General features: G+C 45.0%; 1 protein-coding gene across 1 annotated transcript in view; it reads right to left on the reverse strand.

The window, feature by feature from the left end:
• The window catches only part of LOC140147069 (uncharacterized), a 45,508-nt gene that overhangs the window by 15,165 nt on the left and 10,671 nt on the right, over positions 1 to 19,672 (reverse strand). The window contains exon 2 of the mRNA XM_072168841.1: positions 6,559 to 6,649. Within this exon, the coding sequence (XP_072024942.1) occupies positions 6,559 to 6,640 (82 nt within the window). The 5' untranslated portion in view covers positions 6,641 to 6,649. The remainder of the gene's footprint in view (positions 1 to 6,558; positions 6,650 to 19,672) is intronic.

Raw genomic sequence — 19,672 nt, forward strand, 5'->3', positions numbered from 1 at the left:
CATCAGAATTATCTGCAAGATTGCAAGATGGCTTTAGGTGACCGTGGCCCTATTGGCTAATGCACAAATTTAGATTTTCTTTCTATTTAAATAATATGTTAAAGCTTATGCCCTGTAGATTACATTCGGTTCTTCAGGGGTGTGATTGGTGCTTTAAGAAAAAAAACCCAAGGCAATGAAATTGCGAAGCGGAGAGCGAAGCTCGCCTGTTGCGGCCGGGGGTCCAGGGGCCCGCTTAAGGGCCCCTGGTGGGGTCCAGGGGCAACGCCCCGGTGGGGGTCGAGGGGGAAGCCCCCGAAGCCAGAGGGTTTTACACACTTGAGCACCACTGGAGATGCAATTTCATGGGGTAAAATGCAAAAATGAGAAACTGTTAAAATACTTCACTTTATAGTATAAAAACATTTATTATCTGTGAATACATACTTCCACCATCCTCGTATTTCAGCATACACACCACTGGCATTTACAGTAGCCATGTTTGTCGACTTTCTTAAAATAATCCCTGAAATACATGTAAGCTTTCTTGGTGCTCCCGGCATCGACCAAGTCAGCAATGTCTTGCTCTTCCTCCAGCCAACTAAATTTCCAAGACTTTCATCCACAGAGAGATCCCTGTCTCTGTCAATATATTGATCCATTATTTGCATGCAATTCTTTCACATGGGCGATCTCAATCAAAAAATTGGCAACAACTTTCTTTTTATTTTCTATATTTTTGACAAGTCCAGTTGCCAGATGATTTTCTAATTACATGCATGAATTATGCAAAGTAAAGATTTCGATACAATTAAAAGAGCTATGGTACTGAGGCGTGGTACATGGGTAGAACACACACTATACTACAAAATTACGGTTAGCGTTTGGCAAATTTCAATTTGCATAATTAATTAGGGCCACTTATTAGAAAAGTTGATTAGGGCCCTAATTAATTATGCAAATGGAAATTTGCCAAAAACATCCATGGGTTTTATATCTTATTTTGTAGCCGATCTGAACATTTTACTTTGTATAATTCTTGCATATAATTAGAAAATAAGGCCTACCTGACAACATTGCATAACAAAAATAAAAGAAAGTTGTTGCCAACTTCTTGGTTTCGCATCATTTTGACAGGCCATATTTTGGTAACCGAATATCCGATTAAAATAAAATTTTCAGTCTTGTAATCAGGAGAGAATGGACTCACATATTTCAATCAGACAAAAATCTATATCCAATAGCGTTACCTTAAAGCTAGCATTATAAGTGTCTCCTTAACTAATAACAAAAGGTGCCCACTGGTATCTTGGAGGCATTGTCTTTTTTAAAGACATTTCTTGTTTCCATTGAAATGGCCCTTAAAATATCAGCTTAAATCAACAATGAAATAATGCCAAATCATTGTTGTGTATTGTTTCCTCATGACCAATACCCCTCCTAATCACGGTAACCAACAGCAGTGATATAGCATGTAGGATGCGCTATTCATGGTCAAAATGACGTCACACAAAATAGGTCTACCAAAATTGGCCTGTTACATTCAGGAAGAAAAAGAGATAATATAGAAAGTGCTATATACATGTACACCTAACAGAACATGCCACTGTTGAATATATGGCAGGAACTCTTGGCAAAGGACCAACAACATGTTGGACTATTCCAGTTGAAATCCATACACCCCCTTTGGAAGACATGACCTCAATCTCCAGTCCCAAACAGGGGGTGTGGGTTTCAAATGGAGTCCCGGAGCGATTACTGAAAAGGGTGCAACTTACTAGTCTCATTACAATACTGCCCTACCCAGCAACCATAAACCCTAACCCTAAAGTCTGTAAATGAAGACTGGACTCAAGGCTAGCTGGTTCCATAGGCAACCCCATACAAATTTGAAATTTATAAATAACCTTTTTTAGGGCTGTATGAATGATTAAAGTCATGTCTTCCATATGGGTCCTGGATAGGGGTGAACAAATTTCAACTGAAATACATGTAGCCCAATTATTGAGCCAGCCTCGATTTTATTTTCAATTAAATGTCATGGCATCATTCCAAGTTATTGTGCAGGACTCTTTCAAGGGATATTCAAGTATAAGTTAAACACACATTTATTATCCCTGGTCTCAAACTATCCTCTACTACTGGAATCACATGAATTACACTTTGATCAACTTTTTTTGATAGTTTGAAAAGCATGCATGAAAATGGCAGGCAGACCAAAAACAATTCTTGTTTATAGTTCTCAGAATCTAAAGAGGACTTTTGTCCACTTGTGACAAAATAACTGTAACAAGGCGGTTCTCGAACCACGAGTCTCGCCTGCTTTTGTGACCGCCTGCTTTTGCGATAACTGTTGGTAGAGAGGTAAATGAATTTGGCGGTTATCGGCTGGGCACGATTATCTGGCCGATGGTAACTGTACCCACCAAGTTTCATGCCCATGCAACAGTTTTTACTAATATGACCTCAGATGACCCATGGTGGCCTCGAAATGACCTTCCAAAAATTTGGCTTTAAAATTAAGTGTTGACTGTACCCATCAAGTTTCATGCCCATACAAGTTTTTACTAATTTGTCCTCAGATGACCCCTGGTGACTCCGAAATTACCTTCCAAATATTTGGTTTTAAATGTTGACTGTACCCACCAAGTTGCATGACCATACGACAGTTCTTACTAATTTGACCTCAGATGACCCCTGGTGACCCCGAAATGACCTTCCAAAAATTTGGCTTTAAATGTTGACTGTACCCACCAAGTTTCATGCCCATCCGACAGTTTTTACTAATTTGACCTCAGATGACCCCTGGTAACCTCCAAATGACCTTCCAAAAATTTGGCTTTAAATGTTGACTGTACCCACCAAGTTTCATGTCCATCCAACAGTTTTTACTAATTTGACCTCAGATGACCCCGAAATGACCTTCCAAAAATTTGGCTTGAAATGTTGACTGTACCCACCAAGTTTCATGCCCATACGACAGTTTTTACTAATTTGACCTCAGATGACCCCTGGTGACCCCAAAATGAACTTCCAAAAATTTGCCTTGAAATGTTGACTGTACCCATCAAGTTTCATGCCCATACGAGTTTTTAATAACTTGACCTCAGATGACCCCTGAGTGACCTCGGATGACCCCGTAATGACCTTCCAAATATTTGGCAACACCAAAGAACTATTTCATCAAAGTAATAAATCAAAACAGAAAGATGCTTCCTTTACGAGTTATCACTCATTGAAAGTGCTACTTTGCTATACTTTACATGGAAAGCGACTATCTTAAAGTCGTCATATTTCCTTAATTACATGACCGATCAAGCTGCTATTGGGATATGTGATGCACAGTTGAAAATTAATTATTAAAATATTTGGTGACCTCAGTTGACCTTTGACCTTGTATGTGACCTTTGACCTCACGAAATTGGATAAAGTATGTTGCGCTGAAAAATCAAATTTGGCAATACCAAAGAACTATTTCATCAAATAAATCAAAACAGAAAGATGCTTCCTTTACGAAGTTATCACTCATTGAAAGTGCTACTTTGCTATACTTTACAAAGAAAGCAACTATCTTAAAGTCGTCATATTTCCTTAATTGCATGACCGATCAAGCTGTTATTGGGATATGTGATGCACAGTTGAAAATTAATTATTAAAAGATTTGGTGACCTCAGTTGACTTTTGACCTTGTATGTGACCTTTGACCTCATGAAAATCTAATCAGGTCGAGTACCTCTGGCCACGCAACTCCCCACCAAGTTACGCCACTGTACCCCATACGGATCTCCAGATAATCTGTTCACAAGGTATTTTGCTTATTACGCATATATTATGCAAATTAGGTACTTAATTACCATATTTTACGCTCAAAATCTAATCAGGTCGAGAACCTCTGGCCCCGCTTACTCCTCACCAAGTTACGCCACTGTACCCCATACGGAGCTCCACATAAGCTGTTCACAAGGGTTTTTTGCTTGATACGCATCAAATACGCATACATTATGCAAATTAGGTACTTAATTAGCATATTTTGCGCTGAAAATCTAATCAGGTCGAGAACATCTGGCCTAGCTACTCCCCACCAAGTTACATCACTGTACCCCATACGGATCTCCAGATAAGCTGTTCACAAGGGTTTTTTGCTTGATACGCATCAAATACGCATAAATTATGCAAATTAGGTACTTAATTAGCATATTTTGCGCTGAAAATCTAATCAGGTCGAGAACATCTGGCCACGCTACTCCCCACCAAGTTACGCCACTGTACCCCATACGGATCTCCAGATAATCTGTTCACAAGGTATTTTGCTTATTACGCATAAATTATGCAAATTAGGTACTTAATTACCATATTTTGCGCTCAAAATCTAATCAGGTCGAGAACCTCTGGCCCCGCTACTCCCCACCAAGTTACGTCACTGTACCCCATACGGATCTCCAGATAAGCTGTTCACAAGGGTTTTTTGCTTGATACGCATCAAATACGCATACATTATGCAAATTAGGTACTTAATTAGCATATTTTGCGCTGAAAATCTAATCAGGTTGAGAACATCTGGCCTAGCTACTCCCCACCAAGTTACGCCACTGTACCCCATACGGATCTCCAGATAAGCTGTTCACAAGGGTTTTTTGCTTGATACGCATCAAATACGCATACATTATGCAAATTAGGTACTTAATTAGCATATTTTGCGCTGAAAATCTAATCAGGTCGAGAACATCTGGCCACGCTTACTCCCACCAAGTTACGTCACTGTACCCCATACGGATCTCCAGATAATCTGTTCACAAGGTATTTTGCTTATTACGCATAAATTATGCAAATTAGGTACTTAATTACCATATTTTGCGCTCAAAATCTAATCAGGTCGACACCCTTTGGTCATGCTACCCCTATAAAGTTTCATCATCATAGCACTTACGGTTCTCAAGATAACGCGTTCACAAGCTTTTTCCGAACACACACACGCACACACACACACCCCCACACACGGACACACACACACCATAGTGATTACTAAGTCTCTCCCTGAACATTCAGGCGAGACAAAGGCGAGACAAAAATGATCTGTTTCCCAATTTACTGTAGTCTTGAGACTGCTGCCTGGACATCACACAGGATTCCAAGTATTCCTCATCAGTACTCATGTACTTGACCTATATAGTTAGTGTGTAAAGCAAAATACATTCCACATCCTTGAAATACTTACTCAGATCAGTTCCATCTGAGTTCCATGCTAGTACACAAAGTACATTCATACCAGTGATAATGACCTTATCAGAAATCAGACAATCTAAAAAGCACCAAAAAATTGAGTATTGCATTTTTGTAACTAGGAGATTTGTGGCAACATTCCCTACCACTCTGCAAGTGTAAGACCGAAAGTGGCAGGTTTTAGTCCATGCTGTAGAAGTCAACAAAAATGTTGTGGTACCGTCAGCCACAAATGCCGCCACCATGACACACATCACATCATTTTATCAGAGACTATTTAACTTGGAGAAAATTAAAAATGAAAAAAATTAAAATTAAAAATAATAATATAGGCCTAACAATTAAAAAAAAAAAAAAAAAAAAACCTGCAGTGATTTATAGTGCGCTACGCTTTGACAGGCACAACGCCTAGACGTTGATCCACAAGCCTCAGCACACTTTACAGGTTTTCGCTGACCACTACGGCCCACATCATTCCATAAACCATTAAACAACATTCAGGGACTTTGCTGCTTCAAGAGCGCACACCCTAGACATTCCACAAATAACCTTCGCAACCAGGATCAGCTCCCAGAGTTTCGTACAAGACAAATAAGCAGCAAGTTTCTTGTCCAGGGGAATTTCAAGCTAACTCAAATTTTTCATCACGAGAGCGTACTAGGCACCGCCAGGGTTCGAACCCGCAACCTCTCGCACCATAGTCGAACACCTTATCGATTGAGCTAACTTGACTGCCCAAGTTTTGAAAAAATAACTGAATTATAAAAGTGTACAAAAAGTTTAAATGCTAAAAAAGAAACAAGTTTGTTTGCACGCATGCTGCACACATTTCATATTGAGCACAATTTTACTGAATTTGATTTAAAATGTTATGAGAAATGATTTTACCCCAAAAAATGTCATTAATTTCAAGCAAAAATAATGCCATTTTCAAACTTTTTTCACTTACATTTTGTTATAACAAGCAAAATATATGTGAAATCACTAAAAGATATCAAATGAAAAATTGAAAATCAATCTAACTTTCCATTTTTATTATCTACTCTTATATTCTGCATTGATTTGACAATAGTTTGTGATTTTAGGCATACTATACATGTATGTACAGGCCTATATCATACTTAACTTTTTTTTTTTTGCCTTTAAAGCAAAGAAAATAGTATGTCTCAAAGAGCTTGCGTGCATGTGTGTTTGTGGTGTGCATTTGACACAACACTCAGTCACACACCCACCCACGTTTAGATCGCAGTGATGATCCAATATCTGCATTTCTAGGATAAAATTGCATTTGCCTTCATATTTTAATTTGCATTACAAATGGAAACACAAGTATGTAATTAAATTATAAAAGATACTTACGGATGCACAGAACTTTCAGATCAAGAAGATTAAATAATGTAAGAAATGTCAGCATCCACCTAACATCTAGTAACAACTCCATGGTGATACACTGAAAAAGAACACATTAAATTGAGATATTAACCAAAGCAACTACCATACTACAAGGGGATAATATTTACAACTGTTCTGAGAGTTATAATACCACCAGGCTGCCTAGAAGAAACAGGATTTTTGGTGAAATTTTAGCGTAATTTTAGCCTGCAGAATGAACAAAACAAAACACCCTACTTGAAAGGTCCGTCCACCTGTATAACAGGTTTTTTTGTCACCTAAGGGATACAACATGACATGAAGACCTAGATTGTACATGAGGCAAGGCACAGACTTTCCAGGTAAACACCGACTGTCTGAAACTCTCAGCAGCTGTGCACACCTGCAAATTATAACCACTAGAAAATACATTGTAATTACTGGGAAAAGTTATACACTCTGGCAGTTTATTTTTACATCACAACCTTAAAGACAGTATGCTATACAGGTCATATAGCTGCCCTAGCTTTCATTGTAACTGTTGGGCCATCTATGGTTGAAATACACAGGGAGAGCACTCACAAGAAACAGTGTATGGGTACAAAATGTATGTGAGGTGGTCAAAGGCAAGGGTCCCTTTTTACAGGCTGTCTTACAGTTCCACATTTAAGAGATCATGCCCCACTTCTTATAATTAGCATCACCTTGGGTAAAATTTGGAATTTATCAGCTCCACATTTGGCCCAATTTTAGTTATTAGATCCTAAAAATTAGTCCCAAACAGAAATGATTGGTAGACTCATAACCGGTGCGATCTTACCTTTCCGATGTTGATTAAGATACTTCTTGCATCGATCCCAAAAAAAAGAAAAAACCAATAGTCATTTTGTCCCACATAAATGAATAAATAACAAAAACCCCGATCCCCGGTGGACTCACCCAAAAGGTGACGCCACACCATATGATCGCCCTTATCCGACTTGGGATCCCCTACCGGACCAAACTTGTAGGGGTGGCGGGGTCCGGGATAATCAACATCGGAAAGGTAAGATCGCTTCGGTTATGAGTCTACCAAACATTTCTGTTTGGGACTAGACTCAGTACACCGGTCGATCTTACCGCTTCCGATGTTGATTAAGATACTTCTTGCATCAACATCTGAAAGATCGATCTAGCAAGTAACCGACGGATGGAGGTACAAGATTGGTCAGCATCTGATCAGGGATCGGGGCGGTAACGATGGTTTTCGCGAGGTCAGAAAATATTTTCCCCAACGGTCGGGAAACAAAAAGACCACGCGATCACAGACATAAACCTCCTTACTTAATAAGTTTGGTGGTTAAGAATAGCGACACTGGTTCTTACCATGCTGAGTATTCTGTATAGTCTGAAAACCTGGTACCCGTACACCACCGTATTATGATCGCCGAACAATGTCCCGGTAAACCTCCCGCCCGTCTCTGATTACTAACGTAAACGGAAGTATCGTGAGAGAAGGGCGAAGGTGGCTTCCGGGACACCGCCTGCTAGATCTCCTCAAGGGACAACCGAACGGTATACCCAAGATGATGAGATAGCTCGTGTCGAGTGGGTCGTGGGACGCGAAACCTTCGCGATCCCCCGGACCCCACCAACACCTGGACCAGCCATTGCGACAGCGGCTGGACCGAAAGGCTCTGTAAGGGTGATGAATGCGGTCGTGAGTCCTCGCAAGGCTTGTGTTCGGAAGAAATAGTGCTGCAGCGCCTTATCGGACACCCCAGCCTATCTTTGGCTTCAGCCAACCTTGCCCAACCCTGGGGATTGGAGAGGGACGAATGTCGGTATGCACCGCGCCTGTTCAGTAGTCACGAGAACAGAGCGCCCGAAACAGTGTCGCTCCAGTGTTTGTGAACACGGAAGCTAACCTCGAGACCGTGTGCAACTCAGCACCGCCGTCCGAAGCCAACGCCAAACCGGAAAGCCATCTTGAGAGTTACGATTTAGCGTCGCTTTTGACGGAAGGTCAAAGGGTGACCCTTAAAGTAATCTAAGACTGTGTTGGGATCCCTTAGGAGGATCACTTTCCTTTTGGTAGACACTCGTTGAACATACCGTCGGGCGTTGACTAATAAGGTAACCATCGGCTATGATAGTCGAATTCCGCCTCAAACCTCGGTGAATGGAGAGGACAGCTGACTTATAGCTGGCCCCAGTGGCCCGCTGAAGTCTTGCTTGGAACTTTTCTGTCAGAAACTCCGAACTAGCAGCACAGAGGCTCTAAGGGAGAGCTATTTGTCTCATTGCACCAAGCGTAGTATGGAGCCAGACTCTGGCTATACGCACGGAGGGTAGACTTCCGTCTAGCCCCGGCGATGAGAAAAACAGCTTCTGATGAAAAGTATCCCTCCGCTGCGTGTTCCCTGGTAAGGGCCATGCAGCTAACTGCAGGTGCTCTAGTGATAGACTGGTACCTCCACCCGGGCATCCGGAGTAGATCTGGTACTGGGAGTGCCAGCGGCCTTGCCGCTAGCAGAATGACAATGCAGTCTTCCCACCCGATCTTGGCCACCACCCTCATGAGTAGTGAGATCGGAGGGACTGCATAAGCTGTCATCCTCCCCAGTCTATGGACAGAGCGCCCACGGTGAATGCTTGGGGTCCGCGACCCTTGAGCAGTACACGGCAGTGGATGATTATGAGATGCGAACAGATCTTTCGAGGGGGTACATCCCCTTGAAGATCGTATGAGCGACCTGCGGAGCAAGGGACCATTCTGCGGTCCCGACACCCTTCCTCGTGACAGATTGTGCGCGAGGATGCTGGTGACGCCCGCGATGTGTATCGCTCTCATCGTAATCTGCCTGAACTTGCACCACCCTATCAGGTGTCGTGCATGCAGGCTCAATCGTGGTGGACCGGAGTCCCCTTGTCTGTTGGGGTAGGCTACCACGGTTGTGTTATCCGTCAGGACAACGGTATGTGATTCCACGATCACCTCCTCGTAAGCGAGGGAGGTTGATGTGAAACTCTGTCTCTATGGCCCCATAGGCCGAGACGGAGTCTCCGTGGATGTGGACCCCCAGCCCCGCTTTGACGCTATGGTCGCCACTACGTGACATACCGGGGTGCAGGAAACCTGACACCCTGGGTCAAATTGGGCTGATGGGTCCACCACCAGAGTTCTCTCGCGCGATCTCCGACAACGGAACCGCGAGGGATATTGGGTGACGACTGGGCCTGCAAGCAGGCTAGAAGGTGTAGTTGGGTAAGCCTAACGTAGAAACGGTACCTCGGGGAGTGCCAGCGGCCTTGCCGCTAGCAGAATGACAATGCAGTCTTCCCACCCGATCTTGGCCACCACCCTCATGAGTAGTGAGATCGGAGGGACTGCATAAGCTGTCATCCTCCCCAGTCTATGGACAGAGCGCCCACGGTGAATGCTTGGGGTCCGCGACCCTTGAGCAGTACACCGGCAGTGGATGATTGCGATGAGATGCGAACAGATCTTTCGAGGGGGGGTACATCCCCTTGAAGTTCGTCTGAGCGACCTGCGGTGCAAGGGACCATTCTGCTGGTCCCGACACCCTTCCTCGTGACAGATTGTGCGCGAGGATGCTGGTGACGCCCGCGATGTGTATCGCTCTCATCGTAATCTGCCTGAACTTGCACCACCCTATCAGGTGTCGTGCATGCAGGCTCAATCGTGGTGGACCGGAGTCCCTTGTCTGTTGGGGTAGGCTACCACGGTTGTGTTATCCGTCAGGACAACGGTATGTGATTCCACGATCACCTCCTCGTAAGCGAGGGAGGGTGATGTGAAACTCTGTCTCTATGGCCCCCATAGGCCCGAGACGGAGTCTCCGTGATGTGGACCCCCAGCCCCGCTTTGGACGCTATGGTCGCTACTACGTGACATACCGGGGTGCAGGAAACCTGACACCCTGGGTCAAATTGGGCTGATGGGTCCACCACCAGAGTTCTCTCGCGCGATCTCCGACAACGGAACCGCGCGGGATATTGGGCGACGCCTGGGCCTGCAAGCCGGCTAGCAGGTGTCGTTGGGTAAGCTTCACGTAGGAATGGCAGTACAGGCCGAGGTCTACCATACTGGCCATTAGGCCTACCACCTTCATCCATGCCACAGCGGGTTTTGCCCGAGACTCGCCAAGAGTCAGGCACACCGCACCATGTTCACACCCGCTCGGGTGAGAGCACCGCCAACCCCTCCGTGAGGGTGATCTGGGCCCCTACAAATAGTGGTGTTCGCGTCGGGACCACGCTGGACTTTTTTTGAGCTTGTCAAAAAAAATCCAGGGTCCCGCACCCTACGGACTATCAACCCCAAGAGACCCGTAGTCTTCAGTGGAGTGCGTCCGTATATGAGCCAAACGTCCAGGTAGCAACTGATGTGGACACCCCTGTGCTTCAGGTACGCTGCCACCGCTCTGACCAAGAGTGTTAAACACCCTGGGAGAGATGGACAGGCCGGATGGCCGGTATCAAAACTGGTAATTTTGATCCTGTACCTAGAAGCGCAGATGCCTCCGACCTTGAGAGGCGATTGGCATATGCAGATAGGCGTCCGAGAGATCTAGCGATGCTGTTCCCATGCCCCTGATGGGGCAGGCTAGCACCGAGGCGAGAGTCCCCATTCTGAACCTCTTGGGCCTGAAGAACGTGTTCAACAGCCTGCGGTTCGGATGGGGCTCCTGTCGCTGTCTTCCTTGGAGCCAATGGCTCCAAGATCACCCGAGAACGGGGGTAGACCGGGACAATCGCCCGCTTCGTGAGAAGCTGTGTGATCCCTGTCAGTAGTGCCCGACGCTGGGGGCCGCCTGACGGCACTACTGTGGACCTCTGAAATGTGCAGACGAATGTGGGGAGACTGGGTTGCCAGTCTGTAACCCCCACTCACCACTGACCATACCCAGGCGCCAAAGAGATGGTTTCCCACCTCTGGGTGAAAGCCATAAGCGGTCGCCCACTGGGAGATCCCCTGTGGAAAAACCGCTGAGCCCCCAGGAATGCTCTGCCTAGCTTCCCTTGGAAGAGCGGTTGCTCTTCTTCGGGGCTTGCCAGCTGTTCCTGTGCTACCCTTGCGCCTCCCAGAAATGGGTGCTGCAGAGGTAGTGGGCTCGGGTACTGTTGGTGGTGCACGGCCTGCTGAAGTCGGAGCTCCTACCCATGGTAAGGGCAGTTTCCGACCTCTTCAGAGTGCTCCGTTGGTAGCTTCTTTGCACGGTCCTCCACCGTGGCGCAGAAGCATCCAAAGAGAAAAGGACCCTGCCTTTCCATCGCTGTTGAGCGATTGGAGTGGCAGGCCCCTCCCCGGGCGCTGAGTGGACACCCTATGGGCTAGGCCCATGGAGCTCTCGTTGAGGCTAGCTGTTAGCACCGCTAATAGGCTCACCTCATGCGGAAGAGCTCAGATGTTGTCTGAGCGTGATACGCTTGACGACATCTGGGTCCCTCTCGGATCCCCTCAGGTAGGTCCCGTGGTCCTCCCGCGTTACACGCAGAGGAAGCGCAGCGAGCACGCGCGCCATAGCTCTACTGAGCTCGACAGCCCTACGATATCTACCCGTGAGGTTTGCCGGGAATGAGAGTGCAGGCGTCCCCTGTGAGGAAGCAGCAGCCGAGCATCCTACTGGAAGGATCCCTGGTGCTCCCCCATGGACTCCCCCTTAGGGGGTGTCCGGAGGAAGATCAGTGCTGTTGCTCCCCTCGCAAGGCAGCGGGGAAGGAGATTGTAGTGATGTCACTACCGGACTCAGCTTCCGACTCCTTTCCTCGCCCACAGTATCCGTGATCATGCTCCGATGATGACGGTAACTGAGGACGGGCATCTGAAAGCGGGTAAGAAGGCATAACCACTGTGTGGCTCGCCGACTACCTGCCAGCAGAAGAGGGAGTACTCCCGCAAGACCCTGAGGTATCCGCCATGGCACCACTGGGTCCGCATGCTCTCGCAGCCGCCGTCCTAGCGCTTAGCAGCATCGGGCCTACCCTGATCAAGATCTGGGTTAGCCCCATGCCGGCTGGCCTGGTTAACAGCTGATGTTGGTACTGCGCGGCCATCGCTAGGCGACACTTGCCACGGTGCTAGGCCGTGAAGAAACACCCTGCGGCGGGTACCACGGGGCATACCCAGCCGGCAGCTGACCCTGAAAGGATCCGCCACCAGGGTAACCCCATGGTACTGCAGTACCAGCACCGCCTCCCCTTGTTGCCACAGAGACTGTGGCGACTAAGGCGGGTGCTGCGGTACCGGTGCGGTATCAGCGTGGGTACCCGTGGGGGTCCCCAACTGTGGACCGCTGTACCCTCGCCACACCGCGCTTCCCTGTTTGGGGATCAAGCTGTGTGCTGGCGTGGTACCGCGCTGTACTAGCATGGGTACCGTGAGGGTTCCCGGTTGTGTACCGCTGTATGCGTGGTTCCAGCGTAGGTGCCCGTGAGGGCTCCCGGCTGTGTACCACTGTACCCATGCCTCACCGCGCTCCCGCAAGGATCAAGCTGTGTGTAATGTATGGGTACCCGCTATACCGCTGTCCCTTGGCTAGAGGGAGCTTGCCTAGTACCACGGGTAGCTGAGCGCAGATACCCCGATCAATCACCTCGCCACCTGAATAGGCAGCGCCAATCAATGGAGCTATGCCCTGTTGATTTGACAGTGATCGATCAAGAGAGGGTAATTGACCCATTGACGGTAATGGATCACCCACGCTCCGCTGGCTCTCGAGGACATAAGTGGGTTGTTGATCAGCTAGGCTGTTCAAGCTACTTACTGTACCCTCTAGAGCTTCGCCCAAGGTCGCTGTGTGTGGCGGACCACTCACGGCAGCTATGGGCGGGTGCATAGCGGCTACCACTGAAGTCAAGCCGTAGCTCGCCTTTGTAGCTGCCACCGAATGCACCTGGGTCGCTGTCCCGTGAGAGACTGCGAGCCCAACCCCTGAATAATCGCCAGCCAGTCCCTGTGGACAGCCAGCAGCTATTCTAGGGCCCAGGGTATCACTCGGCGGTCCCGCCATGGAACGCTGCCGCAGACAACCCCAGTTGGTTCTGCTAAGACTACACCCACAGCGTTAGCCAGCGGTATCGCCTCTGTTGAACCCATGCATGCTAGGGTTCAACCCAGGCAAGCCCGGGTACCTTGCATGCTGCCCGTCGCTGGCTACTACTGTGGCTGTTTGAGCCCGTAGATATGCCTGCAACAGACGGGTGTCCTCCTGCTAAAAACCCGTGAGGATTTTTGGTAGAGGACTGGTATCCTCCTGCTACAAAACCCGCTAGGGTTTTCGCTGGTGGTTACCGCTCTGCTGCCTGCTACTTTGCTCCGACGTATAGTCAGTGCTTTTGCTGGCTGCTGACCGGGATCTACACGCGTTCGCTGCCCGACGCTCATCCGCCCGCGACTCGGGGCAATGGCGCTACCTTAAGCAGACCTGCCATGACCCATAGGGGCTGTCACAGCAGAATCTACCGTATCGACTGGTATCCTCCTGCTGCAAAACCCGCTTAGGGTTTTCGCTGGTGGTTACCGCTCTGCTGCCTGCTACTTTGCTCCGACGATAGTCAGTGCTTTCGCTGGCTGCTGAGCCTTTGGACGCGCTTAGCAGTCCTCGAAGGAACCGCTTGCTTGTCCGGGGACCGAGCCCTTAAGCAGACCTGCCATGACCCATAGGGGCTGTCACAGCAGAATCCACCGTGATCGACCTTACCAGTGCCCTTGGTAGATTTCTTCTTCGCCTTATGGCGATGACGGAGCCTATCCTAATCGTCAAGCTGGAACTCGGAGAGTCCTAAGCAAAAGAAAGACATCTAGAAGATCGTGAGCACTCCCTGTGGGTGAAACAGAGCGGGTGTGGGTCCCGCCCGTCACCAGGGAAGGCCAAGCCCGACAGGGCCGAGGCGAAGCGAGGAGAAAGGGAGGGGGGCACTACCCCCCAACACGCGACTCAAGCCCAGTAAGCAAACCTGAGCACGGAGGCTGGTCGCTAACGTTAGTGGTAAAGTAAGGACTGGCTAACTTTATTACTAAAATGTCAGACGGGTCCCTACCAATCCCCACCGTATGAATATCTGATTAACTCGCCTTTATTGGACGGTAATGAAGACATAACGATAGAGTAATCACCCTAACATAGCAACAATAACCTACCGTACATGAAATACAATGTGTATGTACAAACATCTATTGTAACTTACAGGCTGCAATGGTTGTTTTACGTGGGAAACAAAATGAATGGCGCCAACGAAAGGCCATTTTGAATTGCTCGTGTGTCCCGTGATACAAACGGAGGCACGATATGTAGCTAAGTTTTGGATCGTTTTTGTCACTTTTTCGCCAGAAAATGCCGCCAAAACTATCCTCAGCCGAACAATACCGGCTTGGTTTTAGCTAAGGTGTGAAACTACAACCAGATATCTCGCCTTTGGTCGAGAAATTGATACACAGTGCTATGAACAATCGATAGGCACGCCTGTGTCAGTCGGAGACCAAGGAGGATAAGGGATTTATCATATGGTGTGACGCCACCTTTGGGTGAGTCCACCGGGGATCGGGGTTTTTGTTATTTATTCATTTATGTGGGACAAAATGACTATTGGTTTTTCCGCATCTCGGGATCGATGCAAGAAGTATCTTAATCAACATCGGAAACGGTAAGATCGACCGGTGTACTGAGTCATGTTGAAATTGCGGTTCAGAAGTCCCTATTTTGCCCAAAAATCAGTTCTCAGTTCCAAAAGTACCAGCTCAGCCTGAAACAATGGTTGGACTTGCTGAAGCAGGGTTGAAGGAAGTTGAAGCACTGGTGATATGACCATACATTTGTAGATTCTTACTTTCTAGAGTCTATGATGTGACAGTCAGCGAGTCAGGGTCTGGAAATAGTACAAATGTTCTTCAGGGTTACATACAACTTGGGACCTGGTAAGGGATGCACCATTCGATTCTCGGGGTGGGGGGGGCATGGAAGTTTTGGTCAGGCAGAATTTTCTTTTTCGCCAAAGGGGCCAATTTTTTTTCACCCTCGAAGGCGGCAAATTGTTGTTGATTTTTTTTTCAATTTTAATGTATACTTTTATAAGAGTTGGATGGGGAATTTTTTTAAATTAGTTAGTGAGGCCATTTTGTTGTTTTGTTTCACTAGCGGGCAAAGTATTTTTTTTTCGTCTTGGGAAATTTTTTTACTTATTAGTGAGGCTAATTTTTTTGTTTTGTTTTTTGTTTTCACTAGTTGGCCAAGTTTTTTTTTTCATCTCACAAAGGTTTTTTTTCAAAAAACTCCCATGCCTCCCCTGGAAATCAAATGGTACGCCCCTAAAATACCATCCAAATTATGGTATCACTCAGTGATATTGTACAGCAGCCTTACAAAAGCCATAATATTATAAAATAAAGTTAGAATCCAGCATTCGTGTATGCCACATGCATTAAATTTTTAAACTAGAATTACGCGGTTCATAATTAAGGTGGCCCCACAAAGGTTGGTAATAAAGGATACTATCACAAGAACAAGTTTGATATAATATTGGATGGCTGAGCATGATACTATAACATATCGGATGAGTCATAAAAATATCGGAAAAGCCAACGGCGAGTTTGATATTTGTATGACGAATCCGATATGTTATGGTATCATGCGAAATAAGCCATCCAATATTATCATTAATTAGGTTTTCTAAAACTCATAATAACTCTGAAACCATAATAATGAAATTGATCGGTGATTGCGGTTAAGCTGGAGAGTGGATGAATGGAAATGTAGGCAAAATATGCAAATGAACTCATTAATATTAATAAATATGCAAATAAAATGACAAAACTATTCAGCAAATCAGGCCAGTCACCATATCCTATCACCGTACCAAGTTTGAAGCTGATCGGTGATTGTGTTTAAGCTGCAGATAGAGTGGATTAATGACAATGTAGGCAAAATATGCTAATGAGCTCATTAATATTCATAAATATGCAAATAATGCATAATGCATAATAAAACTATCACCGTACCAAGTTTGATATAAAATTGGATCGGTTGAGCCCAGATTTATTGGTCGAGCTATGAGTTTTAAAATATTGGGCGAGACGTAGTCGAGTCCAATATTTTACAACTCATAGCGAGACCAATAAATATTGGGCGTAAAGCATCCAATTTTATCATTATTATGTTTTGGATCCAATATTTTCACACACTTGGATCCATCAAAACATAATAATGAAGTTTATCGGTGATTGCGCTTTGATAGGGTGAATGGATCCTGGTATGGATTTCAACATGAAGGTTTCTGAATGAGCAGACATTCCTTGGCCATTTTGTAACATGCATAGTTCTAATTAGAGCCATGATAAAATTCTATCCAGTCAAGCATCAATAGCATTATAGATGTGACGCTTAGTTTTGCACTGGCGCTCTCAATGCTCGAACCACACACTCGCTGCTCATGCTGCACGCTCACAATTTAGACGTTGTGATCTGAGGAACCTGGGACAGTAATAATATTATTCCCTGTTGGTACTAAGAGATGGGATGTGGAGTATGTATTTGTGAGAAAACACTTCAATACAGGAATAACGTGTGACCTTGATGCAAAATGCATGTCCCATTGAAAGCCCAGTTTTCCCATGAATATGCACTGATCAGCAAACAGAGCTAGTGCCAGGAACTACATAGCGATGCCTTGCAATTTCCACATAATCACCTTTTCCAATTACTGTTTATATAAATTGTAGGTTTAAACTTTACCTGCACGCCACAAATTACAATGTCATCAAGTACTCACTTCGGCACACAAGAATTTAAAAATACCTATCTAATATGCAAAATGCTGAACTCCCAGGATAGATTTACAAACCCATTGTGTATGTACATACCACTGCCACTGGCTATATACTATACATAGCCTGCAACTTTGATACAGGTTGTGTGCAAATTAAACTATCCAATATCAAGTTAACTAAATTTGTAAATTGTACACATACTATAGACAGGTAGCTAAGCATGCGAAGTAGACTGTCATATCTTTTCATCATTGCATTGAAGACTTGCTACCTACAAATGACCCATGGACTCAAACATTATCTATCAGCCGACCAAATGGCTATCTCCTCATGTCTTTCACACTGCACACGTTTTCATCACACACACGACAATGCAACAATCAAGAAAATAAGTGGCACACATGAACACCGCTATTTTTACAAGCATTATTAATTAGGCCTAAATGCACCCAGAGTGGTGTGGCTCAAACACTGAAGGCCTATGATTCAAATCAAGACTCAATCTTAGTTAAAATTATTGCAGGCAATTTTATTAGACGTGCAATCAAAAAACTATCCTTGACCTAGTTAACATGTGTGCCCGTACGATTAATTAATCAATATTGATAATAATTTTTTTCATTAAAGTGTACACTGTGGCATCAACATAGGGACCAATGGAACAAATGAGGTTTCGACGTCATAATGCGCAGAACTTAATAAATTCTGCTTCAACTGCATATTCCAAATTTGGCATTCAATCAACGGTTTAGGATTATTAAATGGCCATTCTTTAAAGGGGAATTTAGAGTCCGAAGTTTAGCGTTTTCTAAAATCCATTTTCCGTGTTGTAAAATTTGTAAATCCATGTTTCATGAATTGAGCTTAAAATGTATAAACCATGATATAATGTCACAATAAAGTGTTCAATATCGTGATCAATATGCTCTGATTGGAATATTCGCACGATAATAGGCCGACTGTTACGATGTTTAGATGGGTATAGGGGGTTCATGCCTTGGTAATATACCTTTATTTTGGTATTATTAAACAGTATTTTTATCATAAAAATTAACACACACAACTCATGATTGTTTTTAATATTTATTTCTCTTGTCTTTTAACAATTTTTGTCACATCATACAAAAATGTCATTTCCGTGTTGTACCTCCGATTCCGTGATTTTTTTCGGTTTTCCGTAAAACGGAAAACTTCGGACTCTATGGTAATTGCTTTTTGGTAGATGCGTATCTTGCAATTTTGCATCAGGTTTTTGGGCGGGTGCGGTGCCCTATATTAGTCTGACTATTGACCTACTTTTTCACATGCAGTGTTTGCAGAAAATATTTGTGCTGGTTATATACCCAAAAACCCACAGAGGTGATAGTTTACAGCGAGTTTTGTAATTATTACTTGATTTTGATATTTAAGTAATACAATAAAGTCATCATAGGCAGTAATGTGTTGGTTAAACTTGGTTTTAAAAGAAATAACAAAAATAATTATTTAAGTCATAGAAATACTATTCAGAAATTGCAGCAAGATTTGCAGATGTCTTTATTTGAACAGTACCAGTTCTCCAGTTTTGCTAGTTTTCCTAATCTTTGGGCTAAATTAATAGCATGATAAAGGTCATACTTTTACACTGACAGCTTCGCTATGTACTTTTTAGCTTGTATTGTATGTGCATTGTGCTCAGTGTGTACTGTACATAGGCTATTTACTTTATAGGCTTGCTGATGCTTGTATAATGTAAACTGCTCCAAAAAAGAAACTTACCAGGTAAGAAATTTGTCTGTCAAATTCAAACGACAAATTGTGTTACACTAAATGGGATATGAGTGGAAGCAGTGTTAATTGACGCTAATTTTTACACCTCATTTGTTGCAAACGGATGAGTATTTTTGAAGTTATGCTTATTTAACCGAACCTATCCACTGGAATGAAAGTTGCACTCATACCACTTGAGATGGTTGGCAGTATACAGGTGAATTAAGTCGAATGAAAGAATCAATATGATGACCAGGGATTTAGGGGACCTTGGGTGTGTCCAGAGTATTGCGTTCATGTGGTCGTTGGTTCAAGACCTGACAAGACCAAGCAATATGCCTAAATTAAGTGAAAATCAGAGATGGCTTTTAAATGGAATGTTAGAGGCCGGTCAGAGCGTGTCAGAAACTGCACGAACGCTGAACGTGGCTAGGAGTGTTGTTCGAAAGTGGCGGGACAGACGTCAACAGCCTGGTGGTAGTCTGAAAGATCTTGAAAGAAGTGGCAGACCACGAGTTACGTCAGCCAACCAGGATGCATCAATCCTAAACAGGTCTTGAACCAACGACCACATGAACGCAATAC

The sequence above is a fragment of the Amphiura filiformis genome, chromosome 3, assembly GCF_039555335.1.
Source record: "Amphiura filiformis chromosome 3, Afil_fr2py, whole genome shotgun sequence".
Taxonomy (NCBI): Eukaryota; Metazoa; Echinodermata; class Ophiuroidea; order Amphilepidida; family Amphiuridae; genus Amphiura; species Amphiura filiformis.